This window comes from Pipistrellus kuhlii, unplaced genomic scaffold (genome assembly GCF_014108245.1).
Source record: "Pipistrellus kuhlii isolate mPipKuh1 unplaced genomic scaffold, mPipKuh1.p scaffold_m20_p_6, whole genome shotgun sequence".
Classification (NCBI taxonomy): domain Eukaryota; kingdom Metazoa; phylum Chordata; class Mammalia; order Chiroptera; family Vespertilionidae; genus Pipistrellus; species Pipistrellus kuhlii.
The window spans coordinates 33,996,008-34,021,199 of NW_023425562.1; the positions used below are offsets into that span (position 1 = coordinate 33,996,008).

At 39.5% G+C, this 25,192-nt stretch overlaps 1 protein-coding gene across 1 annotated transcript in view; it reads left to right on the forward strand.

Annotated features, from left to right (window-relative positions):
• Positions 1-25,192, forward strand: part of GREB1L (GREB1 like retinoic acid receptor coactivator) — a 198,644-nt gene that overhangs the window by 146,814 nt on the left and 26,638 nt on the right. Inside the window, exons 17-20 of the mRNA XM_036418475.2 lie at positions 1,815-2,012; positions 18,343-18,523; positions 20,951-21,143; positions 24,204-24,337. Coding sequence (XP_036274368.1) covers positions 1,815-2,012; positions 18,343-18,523; positions 20,951-21,143; positions 24,204-24,337 — 706 coding nt within the window. The remainder of the gene's footprint in view (positions 1-1,814; positions 2,013-18,342; positions 18,524-20,950; positions 21,144-24,203; positions 24,338-25,192) is intronic.

A 25,192-nucleotide genomic window follows, 5' to 3' on the forward strand; every position in this document is an offset into this window, starting at 1 on the left:
GAATGGTGGGACCGGGGGTGAGGAGTCCGGTCACTAGATTGGATTCCTTTAGGTTCAGATTCTTTCCCCCAATTCCCCGTGTGGTAGGGACATCATAGGAAAGGATTGGGGGGGGGGGATGGGAGAAAACATAGATGTAAAACAGATCCATATACGCTGCTGCTGACAGCCTTTTGGCCTCCACTCTACAGGAATGCATCGTGCAGATATTAGGATCGCCGCAGCAATGAGAGTAGCATGGCTTCGCATAAAAAACAATGCAAATGCAGGCAGTGCAGTTTTATTTATTTTTTACTTCTGGACGTTATTTGATGATCAAGTGATCATGGAGGTGATCCAAAATGTACTTCTGCTGTTTTGAAGTACTAACAAAGTTAGAATTTATAAATCCTCGGAAGACTTACAAATTCCCACATACGTATCCTTGATTCCCTGTGTAAGAAACATTGCTTAAAGATATTGGTAGGTTTCTTCAAACTTCACACGTTGCTAAGTTAAACTCTACAAAGTTATCCCATTACCTAGGGAAGTCCCCACCCATTTAATCTGTGAAATGAAGTTGGGAGGGGGGACGGGTGGGGGACGGGAATGACCTAGTGATCAGAAGACAGATTTATTTTGATTGGTAATCTTTGTGGGTCAGGAACTTTTGGGGCTACTATTAAAAGTGGCAGTAAGGGGCTTTTCTAGTGGGTTCTTTCAGCCAGTAGGAGACCCGCCTACCTGTGTAAACCCTCCACTCACTGTCGGGATTCTGTAGTGGCTCGGGCGTCAGGAAGGACTACCATCTTTGAGTTGGCGGTATTGCAGTTTGATTTTAGAGAGTATTGGTTAGCTCCGGTTAATTGGGCCCTTGTGTGTGCCAGTGAGACTTCCACATGTGTTTCTGATAAAAAGCAGCCTTTTCAAGAAATATTGGATGTAGCCTGCCCAGGCATTTAGCTGTCTAAGCCTATCTCATTGTGTCCGTGCATGCATGCACGTATAAGAGAGATTGATTGCTTGGTTATAACTTGTAATAAAAAGCTACTGACATACTTAGAGTATCTGGGCAATGTTTTTCTAATGTGTCACCTAGTGAGTGGCCAGCTGGCTGTGTCCTGAGCCTCTTCAGATAGTACAAGTGTCAGCACTGGAGTTGACCACGGTCGCCTAGATCTGCCAGGTCACAAGCACTGGCAAAGTCAAGTGTGAACAAGGTGAAGGTAGTGTCTTCGTGACCTGTGTTAGGCGATCACTGGGAGGAGCATTTTAAATCATGTTGCAGTGGGCTTGCTGGAGAGGAAATGTTTACTGCAGTGCCACCCAGAAAAGCTCAGAGGAACGCGGCATTCTTGTGGTTAGGACATTGCCTCCTTCCCTGAACGAGGGCACCTGACCTGAGCTGATATTCCTAAAGAAAACTGGAAACTCTTTCCTCCCCTTTCCAGAGATAAGCTCTGGCTCCTGCTGGGAGAGTGTGGTCTGTACCCCCCTTCCTCCCCAGGGCGGGGGGAGAGTGTTGAGTTAGTGATTTATGAGACAATTTATTCACAATTGATTTCAAAATATTACATTTGTAAAATTACCACATCCACTCTTGAACACATCCTTTCAACCAAGTTTCCAGGGAAATAGACAAATCTATTAAATGCAATAGAGAGTAAAACCAGAAAGCGAGAGCTCTTGGTGATAGAGCATTACTGTGTGTGTGTGTGTGTGTGTGTGTGTGTGTGTGTGTGTGTGTGTTATATGGTTATATGTCCCCATTGATTCACAGTGGCCATTACAGAAGTGAATTAATCTTCTTCCTATAACTTTTTATTTTATTTTAGATATAGATAATGAAACCTTCCAAATTTATCAACCACAGCTTACAGTTGCCAGAAAACTCTTATCCCAGGTGTGTGCCATAGCAGACAGCGGCAGCCAGAGCCTGGACCTCGGCCACTTCAGCAAAGTGGACTTCATCATCATTGTCCCGAGGTCAGAGGTTCTGGTGCAGCAAACTCTCCAACGGATTCGACAATCAGGTAAGAATGAACTGAGGACCCTACCTAGATTCAGCCTTACATTTCCGCTACCTCTTTACTTAATCCAAATGTTTATAGGACAATTCCATCCTTTTTTTTTTTTTTTACAGTAAATGTTATTCAAATTTATTTGTAAGTTTTCCCTCAAAGTAGTCTGGCCTTTTTCCTCCTTGGTCAAAGGTAAATGGAAGTACATGTTGCCTGATACTGAGAAGTCCATGGTGGCATCAATGGACAAGATACTGGTCACTCATTTTGCAGATAGCCTTGCTAGATGATGGAGTCTATGCCTCCTGAACTCCTTCTATGGCTTGGATAGGTCACATACCCCTCAGTAGATTCTTGCCAACTTAGCACACTACCAGTGCATTTTCAACCCGGAGAGCAAAACACCATCCCCCATGTCAATCATGAAAAGCCTCAATGGAAAACATAGTTGAAATTTCTCCTAATGGCTTTAAGAGAATAAATATAGAAGAAAATTATTTTCCCAGTTAATATGAAAAGGTAGAGAGCAAAAACCTAGAAATCTGTGGTCCTATCCCTTTTAACCATAAAATTTGCTTGGAATGATAAAAAGCAGTAAAGAATTTAGAAAATTCTTGCCTTTGTCAACTCAGTTTGAAACGGAAATTATTAATGTCAAGTTGCTTCTGAGTTCCTTAGCTGAAGGCAACACACACACACACACACACACACACCATTTTAGCTGGAGGATACATCTTTGCCACAGTAAAAATATTTTTTTTCAATATATTGAAAATGGTAGGAGGCAGAAGAATTTAGAGGAGCTTAAAGTGTAGGCTTTATGTTTTGTGCCTATCACACAGTTGTTCCTTAGATGTTAGTGTAGCTACAGATCACCTGGGCATCTTGTTAAAATGCAGATTCCCCTTTAGTGGGTCCGGGTGGACTGTAGATTCTGCTTTTTAACAAGCTCCCAGGAAATGCCAGTGCTGCTGGTCTGAGGACCACACTTTGAGCAGCACAGCTTTGTAGGAAATCTTTTGTTAGTTCCAATGGCCAAATGAGCTGACAGTAGATTTTCCTCTCTATAACTGCCACATGTAAAGTCCATGCCTTCTGGAGGCCTAACTGTGCCTCTAAAATTCTGAATGTCAAGTTACAAAATGACCTGTTGCCCTGTTACAAAACCTGTTGGATTGACTTATAGGTGATTAGCCAGAGAAGATCAAACACCTTCTCTTATAGCTCTCCCAGAAACCAGAATGAGTTCTAGGCTCCTTCAGCTCCTGGCTGTTACTGCATTTTCTTTCTGCCCCCTCCATTGAGGAAAATGCATGGACTTTAGTCACACTACGTAAGCATTGACCAGATGCTTTACTTCTTATGGATTTTCCACTCCATATCATGGAGAGAGTGCCTTCTCTTGTTGGTATTTTACTTGTACCAATTGGCATCTGTGGCCTTCCTGAGTCTGTGATCTGATATCCCAAATCGTGCTTGAGCAAACTCATCGCACCTGTTTCAAGGGGTGAGCTCATCCCTGGTCAGCAGTTGTGCTCGCTGTGAGCCTTTTCCTGAAATGACCTCTTGCTGACCTGTGCTTTCACCTCGCTTGATAAATGCAAGACTCTAAATAAAACTGTGCAGTTTTGACAGATGAAGAAATTATAGAGGTCCTTCCTTTTCCCTTTTCAATGCCTTCAGATTTTTCTAAAGTGGTTATTTTAGGATTATCCTTTCTCTGAAAGGCACCAGAATTTGGCTAGTTACCTAAGCTTGGAATTCAGAAAAATCAATGTTATGCATAGATTTGAAAAATTCAAGGCAAAACATTTTTTTTTAAGTATTCAAGTTTGATGTTAGCATACATACTGAAATTTTTGCTGCCAAAACAATTACTTCTATATGTTTTTAAATAAGTGCATTCATTTTTATTATAGAGAAACATAGGTACCAGTAGTAGTTATAGTATTCTTTATTTTGAAAAATAAAAGCAAGTAGGAACATTCACATGTTTATAACCCCACCTTTCAAGAATCACCACTTGTTAAAATGTAGGTGTTCACAAATGTCTCAGTCACTGGTGTTCCGGGCTTTCTTCTCTGCCTGTGTCTGTTTTTTAGCTGACATTATAGTACACACATTTCCCCATGTCATTAAAAGCTTTTGTAAGCATCGTTATTTTTAAAAAATATATATTGTTATTGATTTTTAAAGAGGAAGGGAGAGGAAGAGAGAGATCAATGATGAGAGAGAGTCATTGATTGGCTGCCTCCTACATGCCTCACACTGAGGATTGAGCCCACACCTTGGGCATGTGCCCTGACCGGGATTTGAACTGTGACCTCCTGGTTCATAGGTCGATGCCACATTGGCCGGGCTTTAAGTATCATTCTTGATGAATGTATAATATTCCATATCGTACGTAACACACCAAAATTTACTTGCTTTGATATTTTAATACCTTCGTGTTTTTGGAATACACAACAATTGATAAGAGAAACAGGAAGAACCATACGGATGTTAAGATGTAAAGAGAAATTATCTAGAGCAGAGTAAATAGTCAGCAAGAGATTATTCACTCAAACAACTCTTTAAAAAATCACAAATACAAAAATAGAAAGGATTCTCAAGAAATCACCTGACTCCGTTTCCTCAAGTTGCCTAAGTTCACGGAGGGCAGTGGCAGCAGTGAGTGCTCAACTAACGTTTGAATGGAGGCGAGAGTGAGGAAGAGGAGGGACAGGCAGGGGGAGAAACAAAGTTCAAGTGCTCCGCTCTCTGGTCTCACTTGCCTTTCCCTGAAGGAAGCGTTTCAGCAGCCAGCCTGCCAGGAAAAGCACAAGGCAGGGAGAGGCAGCCAGGGCGCAGAAAGGCCACGTCCTTGGCAGCCCTTGTGTGGCTGAAAGAAAAAGGTGAAAATAGAAACCATCACGTAGCTGCAGACCCAGCACTAAGGCGAAGCACTTGATACCTCAACCACATTCTAATTCAGGAGGGGAGGAAAAGAAAATGTTATGGAAATAATTTAAGGAATTAAAAAAGAAATGAAATGTCTTAAACATATTTGTAAGTTTGCCCAAAATGGACTGGAGCGATCCAGTGCAGAAGTAGCAGTTTCGTTTTTTAAAATCTGATGTCGTGACAATATTCTTCTAATTCAGGAGACCCTGTGTTTTATAAAGTAAGTATCCATGCATTAAAAATGCAAGGCACTTCCAGTACAAGGTGGGAGGGATGAAAACAGGGAGTCTCAGTGACTCTTCACACTTTCTTCCATCCTGCTTTTATTTTTTTTTTAAATAAATTTTTATTGTTCATATTATTACAAATGTTCCTTTCCCCCCCTTCTCACCCCACCCTCTGCCCTTTCCCCACCCCCCATTGTCCTCATCCATAGGTGCACAGTTTATGTTCAGTCTCTTCCCACATCCCCCTCTCCCCTTTTCCCCAAGAATAAACAGTTCACACCCCTTCCATACCTCCAATTCTATTATATTCAACAGTTAATATTGTTCCTCAGATTTTTTTTTTTTTAGTTTTCTTGGTTTTTAGATTCACTTGTTGATAGTTACGTGTTTGTTGTTCATAATTTTTATCTTCATTTACTTTCTCTTCTGAAAGAACCCCCTTCAGCAATTCATATAATTCTGGTTTGGTGGTGATGAACTCCTTTAGCTTTTTTTTTATTAGTGAAGCTCTTTATCTGACCTTCGAATCTGAGTGATAGCTTTGCTGGATAGATTATCTTTGGCTGTAGGTTCTTGCTATTCATCACCTTGAATATTTCTTGCCATTCCCGTCTGGCCTGCATGGTTTCTGTTGAGAAATCAGCTGACAATCGTATAGGTGCTCCTTTATAGGTAACTACCTTCTTTGCTCTTGCTTCTTTTAATATTCTCTCTTTGTCTTTTGCTCTTGGAATCTTAATTATGATTTGTCTTGGTGTGGTCCTCTTTGGATTCCTTTTGTTTGGAGTTCTGTGCGCTTCCTGGACTTGTAAGTCTAATTCTTTCACCAGGTGGGGGAAGTTTTCTGTCACTATTTCTTTCAGTATGTTTTCGATATCTTGCTCTCTCTCATCTTCTGGGACCCCCATAATTCTGATGTTGGTTCGCTTGAAGTTGTCCCAGAGGTTTCTTACATTATCTTCAACTTTCTGGATTCTCTGGCCTTCTTGCGTCTGTGGAGGAGTGTCTTCTGGCTCTTTATGTTCCAAATCTTTGACTTGATTCTTGCGATCTTCCATTCTGTTTTTAGGACTCCATAAAATATTTTTTATTTCAGACAATGTATTCTTTATTTCTTGTTGATCCCTTATTATTTCTAGTTGATCCCTTTTCATATCCTCATAGGTCTTGTTTATTTTATCGGCCTTTTCTAGGAGATTCTTGAACAACCTTATAAGTGTGGTTTTGAACTCTATATCCAGTCGCTTTTTGTCCTCCATTTCTTTCATTTGTGATCTATTTGGTTTAGGCATTTTCGCAGGCAGCTTTCCTGATGGGGCGGGGTTTCAGGGTGGAGCCTACAGCCTTGGCTTCCGTCAGCCCCGCCCTATGCGACTCCTGAGACTCAGGGTCCTTCAGTACTTGTTGCGAGCGCCTCTGAGAGAAAGGTGCCCTCGATTTTCGCCTGCTGCCAAACTGGCTATGCTCTCCCCCAATGAGTCTGGTATTGGGGTTCAGTTCAGTTGGTAGTGGGATTGGAGGTGGCATTCAGAGCAGTCTGGAGCCCCTGTCTCCTTCCCGTCAGGGCAATCCCGCTGCACAGCCGGCCGGCCCTTCTCTGCGTGCAGTGTGCGCTCCTCCAGGACCTCCTTTCGCCGCTTCCCCGGAGTCCCGCCTTACAGTCCGGCTCCCTATGGATGAGCCTGGGTCCCCGGGGTCTAGCCTAGAATTGGGGTTCAGAGCAGTTGGAGCTGGGCCCAGCACAGTCGGAGCTTTTCTCTCCTTCCTGCTTGGGACTGCCAGCCAGGCACTCCGCCTCCCTCCTCTCCGGCTCTGTCCTCTCCGCGCGCGCCGCATGTCTCTGTACCTTGGGCTTTTACAGCTCCTCCGCGCTTCCTTCTGGTTTTCTCCTTGCTTCTTGTTGTAGAATTTCCAGTCAGTTGACTTTCCTGTAGTTCTGGGTAATGTCCATTTTATATTTTAGTTGTATTTTGTTGAAATTGTTGTGTGCGGCTGCGGCTAGTTGCCTACCCGAGCAGCCATCTTGGATTCTCCTCCCATCCTGCTTTTAAAATGGTGTAGCGAATGGGAGTCACGGGTAGCATGCAGTCATGGAAGCTTTATCGGTTCAGGGGAAAGATGCCAGCTTGACACCTCAACACATGCCTGACTGTAAAAGACCCAGAGAGGCATTTTCACCTGCTGATAGGTAGATACATTATCCTATCCAAATGGATGTAAGGAAGTTTCAAATGGATGTAAGGAAATTATTTTACTAAGTTTAATGGATGTAGTAGAGGTTAGAAAGGGAAATGAAAAGATAGATGTGAAGGCATTTTCACATTCCAAAGTATATTTTCCTGGTCTCATTAACCTTATACCTCCTTGTCAGTCGCCTAAAGTTTAAGCAAAAGAAAGGCAGTATTTATTGGGCAGGGACAGAGGCTGGAGGGAGAAAAATACTAGGAAATCACTCTGTCCTCAAGTGGAATCAGGAAATACCAGAGATTCCTTTGTACAAATATTATTCAACAGGTACCTAAACTTAGCGTTCTTAAAGTCAATTTCCAAATAAGTAGTTAGCCCCGTGCCCAGGCCAGGTGTATGGAAGATAGCACCTGGCTCACAGTCTTCTCTGTCTCCCACCCTGCCTTCATCCAAGGTATTTCTCTTTTCTTTTTTTTTAGTTCAGATAATAGATTTATTTTGCTTTTGTCGAGTGTAGACAAAATGCAAGGTTAAATGAGCTCTGCAGGTTATCCTCATATGTTTTTAACTTCTCAATTGGAAAAAAAAGAGTTTATATCCTGTATTTTGCTAAGAAACCATGTAAATACTCTAATATTCATGGTCATCTCCAGGCAAAATATTTCAAGATGACAAAATTTATCTTGGATGCTTTCTCAGCTCTCATTTCTGTATCGGTGCCCTTCATTCTCTCTTTCCCTTCTTCTTTCCTACCTTGAACTTTCCTTCTCCCCACATTTCCAGAATCCGATTCTGCTCTCTAGCTACCCCCAACCACTCTACAAAACACCCAGCATGCTTTTCCTCTCAAGTCTTCCCAAGATCCAGAGGTACTTTCTATCCAGGTGGACAGCTAGTCAATATCCTGGTCTCCGTATCATACATTGCTCATCCTCAAGCACCTTTACTTACACTCCTCCTTGGTTACCTGCTCTCTAGTCATATCCAGACCCTGCTGGATCCTGGAATCCTTAATTCTAATATCCCTAATGTCAGACCACAGACTCCTTTTCTACAAACACCATTGGGGGTTGGGGGGGAAGAATCAACCTTTCTACTTGATGCCATCATAAGTTCTTTTTTGGTTCTTTGGTTGGCTCTCTCCCCCATTCTCCACAGTGGCTATTGCAGCTCCGTCACTCAAACATCCAACTTAAACTTTCTCTCTTAGCCACCAACTTCTCTCCTCCCCCATCCCCAATAGAAGAAAACTTTAGATAACTGTATATACATCCATCTTTGCCCCTTTGCTCTTGGTCAGTGAAAGAGCTGCCTTCCTCTATTTCAGCCTAATTCTCCCACCTTGTAAATGCCACTGTCTTTTCGTGGCACTCACACTATCATTTCTTATCTCATTACCACCTTCAACTCCTTTTTCCCCTGGGGCTCATTCCATCCATTTAAACCTGCCTCACTCTCTGGAAGACAAAACAAGCCTGTTAATCCTACCTAACTCTCCAGCTCATCCTTCGCTAGTTAACTGCCAACCTTATTGAGTTGCCTGTTGTTAGTTATTTCCATTTCCTCACCTCTCAGTCATTCCACTTCTCTCCCCTACCCTTATAGGACTCTCACTGATGTTACCAATGACTTTTAATCCTTTTCTTGACTCCTTTTTTAAAAATATATATTTTTTATTTGATTTTAGAGAGGGAGAGAGAGAGAGAAAAATCAATGATGAAAGAGAATCATTGATTGGCTGCCTCCTGCACACTCCCCACTAAGGATCAAGCCTACAACCTAGGCATGTGTCCTGATCAGGAATCGAACCATGACCTCCTGGTTCATAGGTCTGAGCTCAGCCGGGCCTTTACTGCAGTGTTTTTCAACCTTTTTTGGGCAAAGGCACACTTGTTTCATGAAAAAAATCACGAGGCACACCACCATTAGAAAATGTTAAAAAATTTAACTCTGTGCCTATATTGACTATATATAAAGTAATTCTCTTGAATAGGAATCAAATAAACACAAAGAAAGTATTTTATAATTACTTTATTATGAAATATTAAGTAAACAAAATAGTGAAAAATTATAAAATTCTTGTCTTGTCTGCACCTACGGCACACCAGGCAACATCTCGCGGCACACTAGTGTGCCGCGGAACAGCGGTTGAAAAACGCTGCTTTACTGAACTCTTGACAGCACAGATAACCCCTGCAGTATCTTCAGCTTCTAATATACTATTTCTCTTCAACTAGGAAGTAAAAGACTCAGGAAACATTTCTGTCTTGTTTATGACACAGCAGACACTTAATATTTATTGAACTAAATTTTATATAACATTTTGTTGTATTTAATTTAATTTAAAATCTATTTTAAAAGGAAAACATAGAAGTACTATTTGAGATTTGGTAGTTCTCTGGCAGAAACAAATTAAGTCTAAACCATGTTCTAGAAATCTACTTTGCCCACCTTAGATATGTATGTATCAGGTGTATCACACAGGCTTCTGAAGTGGTATCTGCATGTTCAGAATGCCGTTCTTTGCAGGTCTAGCTGCGTCCCTCCTTGACCCAAACAAATAGCACAGGTATACACCCACGATGGGCACAAAAAACGATTAGCAGGAATTTCAATTTCCAGGTTACTTATTTGCTCTAAAGAGAGACTGCCAGGGTGAAGGAATAGCCATTGTTATCACAATACTTAAAAAGTTAGCATGCTCTGAAATTTACTATTTTCTTGATTTTGATATCCTTTTAAACATTAGAATATTTTTGCATACCATACCTTTGGAGAAATTAATTCAATCCACAGAGAAGATGGACAGCTAAAACTGAGGACAGATTTATTTTTCTTTAGGGTATCTTCTTCTTTTTTTTAATATATATATTATTGACTTTTTACAGAGAGGAAGGGAGAGAAATAGAGAGCTAGAAACGTCGATGAGAGAGAAACATCGACCAGCTGCCTCTTGCACACCCACTACTGGGTATGTGCCCACAACCAACGTACATGCCCCTGACCAGAATCGAACCTGGGACCTTTCAGTCCGCAGACCGATGCTCTACCGCTGAGCCAAACCGGTTTCGGCTAGGGTATCTTCTTGGTGAGAAAAACAAGAAATTTAAAATTAGAAATAAAATTCTTTATTTAAAAAAATGTCAAGGTACCTCTGATTACCATCAGTCTTCCATCTTCCCTTATGTGTAATTCCTGACAGAATAAAATCTGGCATTCATTATTCACAAAAAAAAAAAAAAAAAAAGTCAAGGGATAGGAATGTACAAGTTAGAATACATTGTTCCCTCCAAATAAATAGGCAGAGTCATGGAGCATTGAGGTGAGTTCTGGATCATCTTTAATGACTCCTGAACATTTTGGATTTCTCTGAGACACTTAGCTCCTACTAGTGATGGCTTCTGGCCACTCGTTCAGACTTTTGACCTTTATGAAAAGGCCTTTGATATTGGTACAAGTATTGTGGACTTGGAGTGTGTGTGTTCTTGTTTTCATTCCCTTCAAGGTCCCTGGATGGTTGAAACCTTGCTGTTCCTCTTTTCAAGTTTTGAGAGGAAGGGCCTCAGAGGACATGATGTTGTTTTTCTCTAATCCCACAAAGGGCTAGGGCTCACGTGTTCCTGAAGTCCATCTGGCTTCTGTAGCCCTCGGTGAAGAGGAAGGGGCACAAGTGGCTCTACTCAAGCTGCTTGGAGTCCTTGGCTGTCCAAGGAAGTTTCTCTCCAGGGACCTTTCAAGTTGGTTATTTCTGTGGAAGATGCCAATGACTGGGGCACCACCTCATGTCAGCTCCACCGGTACAAATTAATCCCCTTCAGGGAACACAGTGATCCCCAACCGCTGTGGGCTCTCAAGCTCAGTGAGTTGCAAGATGTCATAAAAAGAAGAGTACTGTGCCCTACTAAGTTTCCATTCATGTCAAAAGTAAGATTTAGTATCTGTTGGTGCTACTAGGTGGAAACTGTTGATCTCCAGTCTTTATTGAGTTGTAAAAGTGTGACAGATTTGCTCATAATTTATTAGAATCTAAACCTTTATTTAATCCTATAGGATCCTGATAAACAAATTGTCAAGAAGACAGAAAGTGACCTTTCTCAGATAAAACATTTTTCTCAGCATTTCTGACCATTTTCAAGATTCCACACCTCTGTGCCTATTTTTAAAAACAAAAAAAACCCAAAACAAAACATAAAGACTAAACCATAAACTAATGAAAAAGTTTATCTATGTGGGGTGGAAGAGTTAGGGATGGATGAGTATAATTTTGCGTAGAGTTTGACTTTTGATCTTTATAAATGAGTTACATATTCAAAAATATTACATTAAAATGATAGAGAAAAACTTAATATTCAATGCAAACAGAAATAAATTTATAACCACACACCGAAAAGAATTAACTCAAGTATTTTTTTGAACCCAGTTTTTTTATTGTACAATCTCAATGTGATATATTCTAAGAGCAAAAATGATTGCAAATAAATCTTGAATTTTATTTTTTTATTTTTTTAAATAAATCTTTATTGTTCATATTATTACAAATGTTCCTCATTCCCCCCCCCCTCGATTGCTCCCCTTCACCAGGTTCCCACCCCACCCTCTGCCCTTTCCCCACCCCTCATTGTCCTCATCCATAAGTGCACAGTTTATGTTCAGTCTCTTCCCACATCCCCCTCTCCCCTTTTCCCCGAGAATCATCAGTTCACTCCCCTTCCACACCTCTGATTCTATTATATTCACCAGTTAATATTGTTCATCAGATTTTTTTTAATTCCCTTGGTTTTTAGATTTACTTGATAGCTGCGTATTTGTAATTCATAGTTTTTATCTTTATTTACTTTCTCTTCTGAAAGCACCCCCTTCAGCAATTCATATAATTCTGGTTTGGCGGTGATGAACTCCTTTAGCTTTTTTTATTAGTGAAGCTCTTCGATTCTGAGTGACAGCTTTGCTGGGTAGATTATTTTTGGCTGTAGGTTCTTGTTATTCATCACCTTGAATATTTCTTGCCATTCCCATCTGGCCTACATGGTTTCTGTTGAGAAATCAGCTGACAATCATATGGGTGCTCCTTTATAGGTAACTACCTGATTTGCTCTTGCTGCTTTTAATATTCTCTCTTTGTCTTTTGCTCTTGGAATTTTAATTATGATTTGTCTTGGTGTGATCTTCTTTGGATTCCTTTTGTTTGGAGTTCTGTGCGCTTCCTAGACTTGTAAATCTAATTCTTTCACCAGGTGGGAGAAGTTTTCTGTCACTATCTCTTTCAGTATGTTTTCGATATCTTGCTCTCTCTTATCTTCTGGGACCCCCATAATTCTGATGTTGGTTCGCTTGAAGTTGTCCCAGAGGTTTCTTACATTATCTTCAACTTTCTGGATTCTCTTGTCTTCTTGCTTTTGCTGAGGAGTGTCTTCTGGCTCTTTATGTTCCAAATCTTTGACTTGATTCTTGCGATCTTCCATTCTGTTTTTAGGACTCTGTATAATATTTTTTATTTCAGACAATGTATTCTTTATTTCTTGTTGTTCCCTTATTATTTCTTGTTGATCCCTTATTATTTCTGTTGATCCCTTATTATTTCTAGTTGATCCCTTTTCAAATCTTCATAGGTCTTATCGACCTTTTCTAGGAAATTTTTGAAAAGCCTTATAAGTGTGGTTTTGAACTCTATATCCACTCGTTTTTTCCCCTCCATTTCTTTTGTTTGTGATCGTTTCCTTGTCTCGGCATTTTCACAGCTTCCCTGAGTTGGTAGGGTGGCTTTGTGTGCTAAGGTGTCCTATATGGTTCAGTGAGTCAGCCTCCCAGGTACTTGAGGTGGACAGTCTTGGTGTAGCCCTTTGTGGGCTGTGTGTGCAGTCTTGTTGTTAAGCCTTGCTTGTTGGTATCACTGGGAAGCCGAATTTTAATCATTATGTTGTTGGGAGTGGTATAAATAATTTTAAAACTATTTGTGGGGGAAAAAGAAAAAAAAATATTTGTGTATTTCATAGGATATAGAAAATGCATAAATATTTTAATTTTTGTTAAACACCAGGGTTTTCACACAAAAGAAGGGAGCCTCAAATATGCAATGGAAATAAGTAAGGAATAGTTTTTTAGATTTGTATTGGAGATATAAGTATAAACTCATAACTTGGAAAAAATTAAGTGTTTCCTAGCTATTTCCACAGAAAGGTCTTAAAAACAGTGACATTTCAGTATCAATGTTAACACTTAACATCTAGGTCTTGTCTTATAAATACCATTCCCAACTGTCCTACCTCTGAGATGGGAACAGTCTGGAATATCTTGTTTCAAAAAGCGATGGAGTACTACTCCAAGATTGATATGGACATTTCAAAAGGACAAAACAGCCTGCTTGAAGGGGATTTTACTGGCCAAATTTGATAATTTTGAACATCAAAAGGGATGATGGCAATAGATTGTAACCTATTGGATTTTTTTAACCATGAGTCCATAGTAAAAAAAAAAAAAAAAAAAAAAATGGCAGCAGATATGAGGGGGTGGAAGAGCAAGCCTTTCTTTACAAAATAGTACTACCTAATAAGTGTAGGAAATTCCTATTTTCCAATACCAGTGTAATTATTGATTCTGACAAGTATTATTAATGGATACTAAAACCACTGGGGGGAAAGTCATTTGGGAACACATATTCCCACACAGTTTTAAAAACTATCACCCACATATTAAAAATTACAAAAAGGAAACGGTGTCTTTACAGTAAAGAGCTCTGGCAGTAACTGTATGATTTTAACTGATAATCAAATTTTGCCATCTCCATCTATGAGTCAGGTTGACATTATGAGCAGCGGGAAGTACACAATGTCATTTATGAGGTGTAATTGCCAAAAATGTTTAACCGCGGTCTAATCACAAGGACACCCCCAGAAAAATGCAGATTCTGTAGCATTCTACAAAAAAGCCTGCATTAAAAAATATATATATATATATATATATATATATATATATATATATATATATATATATATCAATCAATGAAAAACCAAAAAAGTAAAGAAAAAAAAATAGGAGTCTGTTTTAATTATGGAAAATAAAGAAACATGACAACCACTCTTGCATCTCAGCCACCGACATGCCATCCTGGCTGAGGAGGACCAGAAAACTTCGGGGCAGGAGATCAGGGGCCACGTGAGCCACAACTACGGCCACATCAGCAAGCACAGGAAGCGCCTGTGGGGCGGGAGGGTGGGGGCGGAGGAGGTGCGCGGAGAGGCAAGGTAATCCTGGTGGCTTGCATCAGTCATCACAGGATCAGCTTCAACAAATATCACCCAGGTGACTTTGTGAAAGTTGGTATGAGGCATCACCACTTAAAGAGGAACCAGAGCCAGGACCGGTTTGGCTCAATGGATAGAGCGTCGGCTTGGGGACTGAAGGGTCCTGGGTTCGATTCCGGTCAAGGGCATGTACTTGGTTGCGGGCATATCCCCAGTAGGGAGTGTGCAAGAGGCAGCTGATCGATGACTCTCATCGATGTTTCTAGCTATCTCTCTCCCTTCCTCTCTGTACAAAATCAATAAAATATATTAAAAAATAAATAAATAAAAAAGAAAGAGGAACCAAAGCTTCTGCTTAACTGATAAACTGTGGAACCTGGTCAGTGAGCAGATACGGGTAAATGCTGCCCAGAGAAAGGCTGGTGATGCTCCTGTCATTGAGGGGGTGTGATCGGGCTACTGCAGAATTCTGGAGGAGGAAAAGCTCCCAAAGCAGAAGAGCTGAGGAGAAAATGAAGGGCGTTGGTGGGGCCTGTGTCCTGGTAGCCTGAAGCTACATGGAAGGAAGTTCATTAAAACAAGTAAAAAACAAAACAAAAAACATGACAACCAAAGCAGTGCTTAATTATTGATTAGATGCTAGACCTAAAAAAATTAAAAATAAAAAACAACTGTGGGACAATTAGTCAAATTCAAATGTGAACTGTGTATTAGAGAATATTACATTGATATTAGATACTGCTGACGGACATTTGGGTTGTTTATAGTCTTTCACTATTTCAGCAAGTGCTAGTACACATACACATATACAGATAGAGTGTCTCTGGAAGTAGACTTGTTGGAGCAGAGACTATGTACATTTTCAACTTTACTAAATGATTTTAAATTTTTTTCTAAGGTGGTTATATTAACACTTGGGTCAGCAATGTAGTGTTTTAGTTGCAAATATATTTGATATGGTCATGCTTCTTTTAAAATGTTTTATGTCAGATCTACAGAAAAGTCAAAAAAATGATACAAGAGATACAAAAAAATGTAATTAAGAAACCACTTCCATTTATATTAGCATGAACAAGAATATATACTTAAGGATATATTTGACAAAAGACGTGTTAACTACACTTTGAAAACCAGAAAACATTGTTGAAAAAAACTAAAGATCTAAATAAATGGGAAGATATCCTATGTTCATGAATTGGAAGACTAATTAATATTTTATGATAGCACTAGTCCCCAGATTGGTCTATAGATTCTATCAGAAACCCAACTTGCTACTTTGCAGAAATTGACAAGCTGGTCCTAAAATTCATATGGAAATTTATGGGACCCAGGATACCCAAAACAGTATTGAAAAAGAAGAGCAAAGTTGTAAGACTTTCATTTCTCCATTTCAAAATTTAATACAAAATTATGGTAATCACAGTAGTGGGGTACTAGCATAAGAACAGACATATAGATCAATGGGATAAAACTGAGAAAGTCCAGAAATGAGCCCTCCTATTTATGATTAACTGAATTTCAACTATGGTGCCAAGACCATTTAATTGGGAAGGAATAATCGTTTCAAAAAGTAGTGCTGGGACAACTGGATATCCACATACGAAGCAATGAAATTGACTCCATACCGCACAAACAAAAGTAACTAAAAATAGATCAAAGACCTAATGAAAGAGCTAAAACCATAACATTCTTGGAAGAAAATTAGGTATAAATCTTTTTGACTTTAGATTAAGTAATGGTTTCTTATGTATAACTCCAAAGCACAAACAATAAAAAAATGGACACCATTGAAATGAAAAATATTTGAAAGAATACTGTTGAGAAAGTGAAAAGAAAAATATACAAAATGGGAAAAATTATTTCTAAATTATATCTCTGATAATGGACTTACATGTACGATATCTGAAGTCCCATTATAATTCAATAATAAAAGATATACAGCCTAATTAAGATAATGAGTAAAGAATCTGAATAGTTATTTATCCAAAAAAGATATACAGATGGCCAATAAACACATGAAAATATGCTCAGCATTATTAACCAATGGGAGAAATTGAAATCAAAATCACAATGAGATGCTACTTCACACCTGACGGAATTATCCATTTTCTCCACCATAAGCTTCATTAGATTAAGGTCTTTGACCTGCTGTCCGCTGTATTCCTAGGCCTAACACAATAACTGATACAGAGTAGATCCTCAATAAGTCACTTTTGCTAGATAAGTTTTAAAAGCAATTCACTTTTTAAAAAATCAGAATGCCTGTAAAATCAAATGTTTTTATTGCTTTTGGAAATACATTTGACTACACTTGGGTGGAAACTGAAAACAATCTCTGAGGAAAGTCTTCTAATGAAAAATGTGTGAAAGCAAAATTACCTTCTGTTCACCTTTTCTTACAAAACAATTTTTTCATGTGATAAAGCATTTGTCCTTCCTAAAAAAAATACCCATTAGAACTATTTGTATTATAGCATCTTGATGTTAATTGCACATGGTTGTTAATTAAGCTGGTTTTATAGTAAAAGAAAAACTAGCTAAATAAAGTTAAGTCGACAATTCAAGTCTCTTTGTTTTATTTATTTTTTAATTATATTCTTAATTTTTTCCACACAATTGAGGCTAGTAGGTGTGACTGATAATAGATTCTAAATAGGTATCCTTCAGCCCCTGAAATGAGGGCTGGTCCTCAAGGACCACATGTAACCCCCAAATGTGGCATCTCTAACCCCAAATCACCCTTCTGATTCCTCCTCCTGCTTGCAGGGCCATGGGCTTGAGTCACCAGGCTCTCATCTCAGAGGGCTTCCCTCGCCCTCCACGCACTAAGTGTCGGAGGGTGGAGGGTTGTGCACCCTTATTTTGTTTGTATTTTCCCCTAGCTTTATTGAGCTATACTTGGCAAATAACACCGTGTAAGCTTAAGGTGTGCATTGTGATGATTTGATACATTTTTTTAGTTACCACTTTGTCTCTTCATTTTAAAGGAGGATTTGGTGTTTTACTTAATTATACCAAGAACAATTTCCATGTGCCTAAAACTATTTTAGATGTTTACATGTAGAAGTAATTTTATCATAGACAGAAATAGTGATACAGTACCAAAGTTTCATAATTTTTACCATTTTGAGAATATATTCATAGTGGGTAATTTAGTTCATTTTATTAATTTACAATAGTACATAATTTAGCACTTATTGTGGGACTCCTGTACTCTAGATACTGTGCAGAATGTCCCTGTATGAAAATGAGTAAAAGACTAAATTTAAAAGCTCATCGTCTACTTGTGGTATCTTTAGACCTCACATGTTTTTTCTTTTTTCTTCTTACATATGTTTTATTGCCAAATTTGGGGTAAGGAAGAATTATTATATTTATTTGGCCATGAACTGTAGCCCAAAGTGTTACTTTTTTGAGAGACCTGGAGTAGCTGTTAGCAGCAGTACCCCATATTTAAATAGAATTTAATTAGACTGGGGACTCCTATTTGAACTGCTTCTACTTAATGTATCAGATCATTTGCTGCTGTCATTTGTGGGAGGAGTGGAAGTTGGGGTGGGGTATTCTCAAGAAAAGAAAATCCGATGTTTCCATCTTGAAATTGTGGTGGGGAATATGAAAAATATATATATATATATATATATCTGCTCTGCAAGCCTCTCTATATGATTAGTACCCAGTATATAAGTTGACACTGAACTTGAGTTTATCTCATTTATATATTAACTCTTTTCTTCTCGGCAGGTGTCCTTGTAGACTTGGGTCTGGAGGAAAACGGGGCGGCTTATCAGAGAGCAGAGAAGTATGTTGTTCGCCTGGACAATGAGATCCAAGCCAAGTTTGAAGTTTTCATGAGAAGAGTGAGACAGAACCCGTACACACTGTTTGTGCTAGTTCACGACAACTGCCATGTGGAACTAACGAGGTGATTGCTTCCGAGTGAGCAAACCAATATTCCTTCTACAGCAGCGGTGGTTGTGTAGTCCGTTATTCAAAGGCTGATGATGTGAAAGCCCAGGGACCCTCGTACTTGGCATCTTCTTATGAACAACTTATATCTACCCTTTTCTTGCTCTTTCAACTTATCACTTTATTTTAAATATACTGTGGGAGGATTTACGAATTCCTATTAAAAATACCATCTTCAGAGCATTGTGGAGCTTGGCTGCTTCAGAGGAAACGTGACAGCGAGGAGGTGGAGGTTAAAGAGCTCCCAGGAGGGCCGTGTGCTTTCCTTCTCACCACCATTCCGCCTCGCAGTCCTTTCCTGTTTTCTTTCTGCCTTCTCTTCCTTTCCTTCCTCTCCTTCTGTTTCTCTCTCTCCGCCTTTCTCTCCTTCCTCTTACCATTAACCCAGTAGAGATGCCCCTTTAATGATCTGAGAGCAGGTCTGAGACCTTCCACAGTTTACCAGCTGAAACAAGAAAATAGCCTCTCTCTTGGTGGGCTTATTAATGAAAGAACAGTAAAGGTGACAGTAAAAGGTGGGGCCCGCTTTCAGTAATGATCTGGTACAGGGTATCTTTGCTCCTATGGATTAATAAGGCAAATAATTTAAAGGGGTTAGATAGTCCTCAAGCACTAATTATCATTAAATGTTTATAGATTTTCTTTTCTTTTTTCTTTTTCTTTAATATATTTTATTGATTTTGTACAGAGAGGAAGGGAGAGAGATAGTTAGAAACATCGATGAGAGAGAATCATCGATCAGCAGCCTCTTGCACACCCCCTACTGGGGATATGCCCGCAATGAAGGTACATGCCCTTGACCGGAATCGAACCCGGGACCTTTCAGTCCCCAAGCTGACGCTCTATCCATTGAGCCAAACTGGTTTCGGCTGTTTATAGATTTTCTGTTCTTCAGGACACGATGAGATTAAGAATCTGGAAGTGTTTTTGGTCTGTGCTAAAAAAATGCTAGAATTGCAAAAGTGCTTTTTCAGAAGCTAGAATGTATTTGGCGCTCCACAATATAAAATGCAGAGCCATATGTATGTATAAGTAATCTTGTATATCTTATTATGTCTAGGAGAGAAGGGGAGTGGAGGGAGGGAGAGAGGGAAGGAGGAAGGAAGAAAGGGAAGGAGGGAGGGAAGGAGGGACGGAATGAGGGAGGGAGAGCACACAGGAGGGAGGGAATGAAGAAGGAAGGAAAAAGGAAAGGAATTTTGCCCACATCCTATTTAGTTACCTCTAGTGTTCTATAAGCAGAAATAGCTCGCTGACCTTATTTATATACCTAGTCTTTGAAACTGGGGTAATAGTTCTGAGAATTATTGGATCTCTGTATTTAATTCCCTAATATTTCCAGGGCAACCTGATAATCCAAATTGTACACAACTGAAAATGATTCAGAGATACGAAAATGTTGGCCATGGGACAGAGGGGTAAGAGGAGCCTTCCCTACAGTCCAGCAAACCGATTTTCAACCTTTTTCATCTCATGGCACACATATACTAATTACTAAAACTCTGCAGCACCCCAAAAATATTTTTTTGCTGATCTGACAAAAAAGAATAGGTATAATTTTGATTCATTTACACTGAAGGACTATTGTTGTATAGGCTGTTGTCATTTTTTTTTACTTGACAATCTAAAGGAAAAGAAGTCAGTGCCCTTAACTAAATAGTCAGGTATTGCATATCTGAAAAATTCTTGTGGCAAACTGGTTGAAAATCGCTGGTCTAGCAACTCCAAGGGAGGAAGGAGAGTGGTATTAACACGCTGGGGACCCCTGCAGCTTTGAGGCAGCTCTAGGGAATACAGACCATTGGGCAGTGATAAGCATCATGTTTTGATGGAGAAGCTTCCTCATTCAGGTGAGCTTTCAAACTAAAGCGATCCTTCTCCACTGTGGATTTAGCTATCCCTGGCTTGGATAACTGAGTTTACACATAGAGGTATAGAGACCAGGAGCAAACTGGAAAAGGGGGGGGGGGGGGGAATTCCTGATACGTTTGCTCTTCCAAATCAATTGTTTGTTGCTTCTACTCCTGCTCCCAATTAAAAAGAAGAGGGGCCGGGACCGGTTTGGCTCAGTGGATGGAGCGTCGGCCTGCGGACTGAAGGGTCCTGGGTTCGATTCCGGGCAGGGGCATGTGCCTGGTTGCGGGCACGTCCCCAGTGGGGGGTGTGCAAGAGGCAGCTGATCGATGATTCTCTCTCATCGATGTTTCTAACTCTCTATCCTGCTCTCTTCCTCTCTGTAAAAAATCAATAAAATATGTTAAAAAAAAAAAAAAAAAAAAGAAGAGGGAAAAGGAGCTAAAAAGTTACCTCCATTTTGATGTCAGCTTCTGCATCTAATCAGTCTGATTAGGATGTTTTAATATGACTTTCAATATCTTTACAGTGTCATTTCGGGTTCTTTGTCACATGGTGAACCTAGCCACGGATTGGCTGATAGAGTCATAAATTGCAGAGAAGTTCTAGAAGCTTTTAACCTCTTGGTGCTCCAGGTTAGCTCCTTCCCATACACTCTACAGACCCAACAGTCACGAATCAGCTCCAGCAATGAGGTTCACTGGATACAGCTGGACAGCACGGTGAGTCTCTGCCCACACATGGCCATGTTCTTTGTTCCCCAGGGCCGGATCTTGTAACAAAATGTGGTCATGGGTTTGTAAAATACAGCACAAGAATTCAAGAAGCTGACTAACATAATGCTTTATCTTCTAATAATTATAGTTATCATAACATTAAAAATAGAGAATAATGTCCTATATAAATTTGATTAGTTGGGTGTGTTTTTTTTGTTATCACCAGATACAAAATTACACATCCTATTATAGTTTGTCCCCCCCCCAAAATGATGTAATCTGACAACTGTCATCAATATTATGGGTTGTCTTTGTGCCTTTAACTGATTCATTTCAATCTGAGAGAGACCTAGAAATGTTACTGTCCTGTTGGGTGGCATCTCTGCCATGTTTCTGTCTTCCTCATCTGTATCACTGTTTAGTTTACCCTCATGTTCCCCCATGAATGGGATTTTTCCTTTTAATCAGTTCTCACAGACTTCTGGTTGAAACTGAGGATGATGCATTGAGATTGATGTGTTGAGAAGAACCATCTCAACGTTATATATATCCAGGTCTTGATATTTTTTGGCTTCCATCCCAAAGACCTGTAAGCTGTATGCTTAATATACTATCAAGGAAAATAAATAAGAGTTTCATTTTAAAAAATAAAGATTAGCCATTAAGCCATGGATCCTGTGTATGGAAATATTGATATATTGGATATTACACTGTAATACAGTCAAGCGTGCTCAGGCCACTGAATCACATTGGCATCAACAGTTGCTCCCTTCTGAGAACTGTCTCAATGTGTTCACTCACATACAGTTCCTTCGTGTTTTCGCTTAGTTAGTCTCTTCTCCCCCCAACCATTGAATATGTGGGCAAGTTATGGGCAAGAGGCAACCACAGTTCCTTTGCCTCTAATGAGGCACACCTATCGGCTACCTAAGAAGTTGCCCTGACCCAGAATGGATTGCCACTAGAACTAATGAAAGGAAAAATAGTTTCTTAACCAAACAGATAGTTCTCCTATTAAAGGTTACATTTCAATATATTGTTGGCAGGCGAGAGAACTATTCTAATTTACCTTGTTGGTTCAGCCTCTCCAGAGATATGGCACCAGTGATAGGGAGAAGGACTCAGCCTTTTACTATATCTTCTCCTTAATGAAGTAATAAGAGAAACAGGCTCAAATTAATTTTTCTTAAAAGTCACTCCTATGGGTTATGGTTTAATTTTTAGGATTAATAATAGTATTGCGATTGTATTTTAAAGGGGTCTTATCTAGAGGTATCTAGTTAAATATTTATGGATTAAAGATATGATATACCTAGGATTATATTCAAAATAAATGAGGAATGGGAGTTATACTCTAAAGTTTAAAAACATCATTCCTATGAAATTGAGATCAATGTGGAGAAAAGGTAGAAATAGTGAATCTAATTTATAGCTACAACTTTATACATTTAGGGAAGAAGTTCCTAACAATTAGCCTTCTTTAGTTCTCCTAAAGCTAATGTCCTAAAGAAGGAATGTCTGGGGGAAAAAGCAAAGAAATTCAGCTAAAAAAAAAATTGAGCACAATGTGTGGTTGGTAGATCTTTCCAAGAACACACAGAGTTTATGATTTATAGGAGAAAGCAAAATATATATCAAAGTCACTATTGTTCAAAGGAGAATAACACATAGAGAGAGAAAACAGATTGGCGAGTGCCAGAGGCAGGGGTGGTGGGGTAGGCAGAATGAGTGAAAGGAGTTAAAAAGTGCACACTTCCAGTTATGACATCAACAAGTCCCAGGATGTAATGTGCAGCATGGTAACTATAGGTAACAACACTGTATGGCATATTTGAAAGTTGCTAATAAAACATTTTAAAAGTTCTTAGCACAAGAAAAAAACAAAAGTTCATAGTTAAAACTGTAACTATGTGTGGTGATGGCTGTTAACCTGAAACTAATATAATGTTATATGTCCATTATATTTCCATTTTTTGTATAACTTTTTACTTGTCATAAAACTAAAACAAAGTAGAATAAGGTAATTTCAAAAAAAATTATTTAGGAGTGAACGGAGGGAGAAATCCCATCCACTGGGGAAATCCAGGAAAGGAGACATGGAGGAGAGAGCACTGGGGATAGGCCTTGAAACAGAGGAAGGACAGACCAGGCGTTCCCAGCGGCAGACAGCTTGGGCAGGGCCACAGAGGAGAAAACATCAGCACTTTTTCAGAGATATACGTAACTGACATGTAACATTAAAGTTTCAGGTGCACAACATAATGATTCAAAGTTTGTATATACTGTTTTATGAAATGATCATCATAGTAAGTTAGGTTAACACCCATCATCACAACCCTCACCCTGTGTATATGTATATATGTACATATATGCATATATAGGAATATTATTCAGCCATGAAAAAGAGACACATACTGCCATTTCAACAATGTGGATGGACCTTGAGGGCATTGTGCTAAGTGAAATAAGTTAGAGAAAGACAAATAGTGTGTTGTATCACCTATACGTGGAATCTAAAATAAATTTTTAAAAGGTCAAACCTATAAAAACAGTAGAACAGTGCTTGCCAGGGGCTGGAAGGGGGCAGGGAAGGGAGAGGTTGGTAAAAGGATACAAACTTTTAGCTATATCAGATGAATAAGGTCTGAGGATCTAATGTACCACATGATGACTATACTTGAGAGTCATCTATAGATTTCCTTTAGAAAAAAAATGTCTATTCAATTCCTCTGTTCATTTTTTAATTGGATTGTTGTTTTTTCAGTATTGAGTTGTGTGGGTTCTTTATATATTTTGAATATCATATCCTTCCTTACCGGATGTATGATTTGCAAATATTTTCTTTCATTCCATAGGTTGCCTTTTCATTTTGTAGATAGTTTCCTTTGCTGTGCAAAGCTTTTTAGTTTGCTGTAGTCCCACTTGTTTATTTACATTTTTTAACCTTCCAGGAAATAACCTATTACACAGTCCTTACCACCACCACACCACCCCCCCCCAAAAAAAAAAAAAAAAAAAAACACTGTATCCTGTGCTCACTGGGCTTTGCTTTGTGTTTTGAACCAGGAGGACATGAGCTGTGAAGGGAAGCTGTACTTTGGCCTGAATGAGTACAGTAAGTCTCTTCAGTGGGGGATCACAAGCCCACTTCTGAGATGCGATGAGACTTTTGAAAAAATGGTGAACACTCTCTTGGAAAGGTAAATAAAGACCTTCAACCTTTTCTTCAGCTGAACTTGCATGTCGAAAATAGCCAGAAGTCTTGTGTCAATGTCACCGAGAGCTCGGTGGAGCCCAGGCTGTGTGGTTGGCAAGTGACAGCAGAACAAAAATAGCCTTTCCTTAGATGACCTTCTACTCATGTGGGTTTTCTATGATCATCTGAGACCCACAAAGGAAACTAGCGACCGGAGTGGGACTTATTCATCTCCCAAGCTTGGGCAGAGAGGGATCTGCTTACCAAAGACCATTCCTCTGAGGTCTGGCCTCTCCCACCATACACCCCACTTGTCCCCCTTTTTCTCCTCTGTCCACCATAGGCAGTACCCTTAGGTGACCTGGTAAAAACTAAACTTTACTAAGAGACATTTGGAGTATAGACTGGAGAAAATTAAGGAGCAATCAGATCATTTAAGTGAGCTCGGTTCCTTCTGCACCTTCTCCAGCCCCCGACCTTGGGAATTAAGGACATGACTCTTCTGACTCCTCTGATTCCTCTGCCTTCTTTTTATTCCCCAGTTCCAGATCAAACTCTGTAAGACTAAAGGGCTTTCCTATTTTTTGCCTCTGTGATCTTGAATCATGGACTCAAAGAGTAGGTAGAGGCATTAGAATTTGCCTGACCTAATACAGGCCTCTCCCTGCATGCCACAATACTCTCTGATCATCCAATGACAGGGGTAAGTGGCTCTATCTGATGAGCACACTGTAAATTTCAATAGCTCTAGTTATTAACATTTGCTTCAATTTGGTCACAAGCCATCTGTGTAACAACCTGCCTCATAATGGTGCTAAGAAAAAAGAAAGAGAAATGAAAATGAGGACAGGTGGATGCA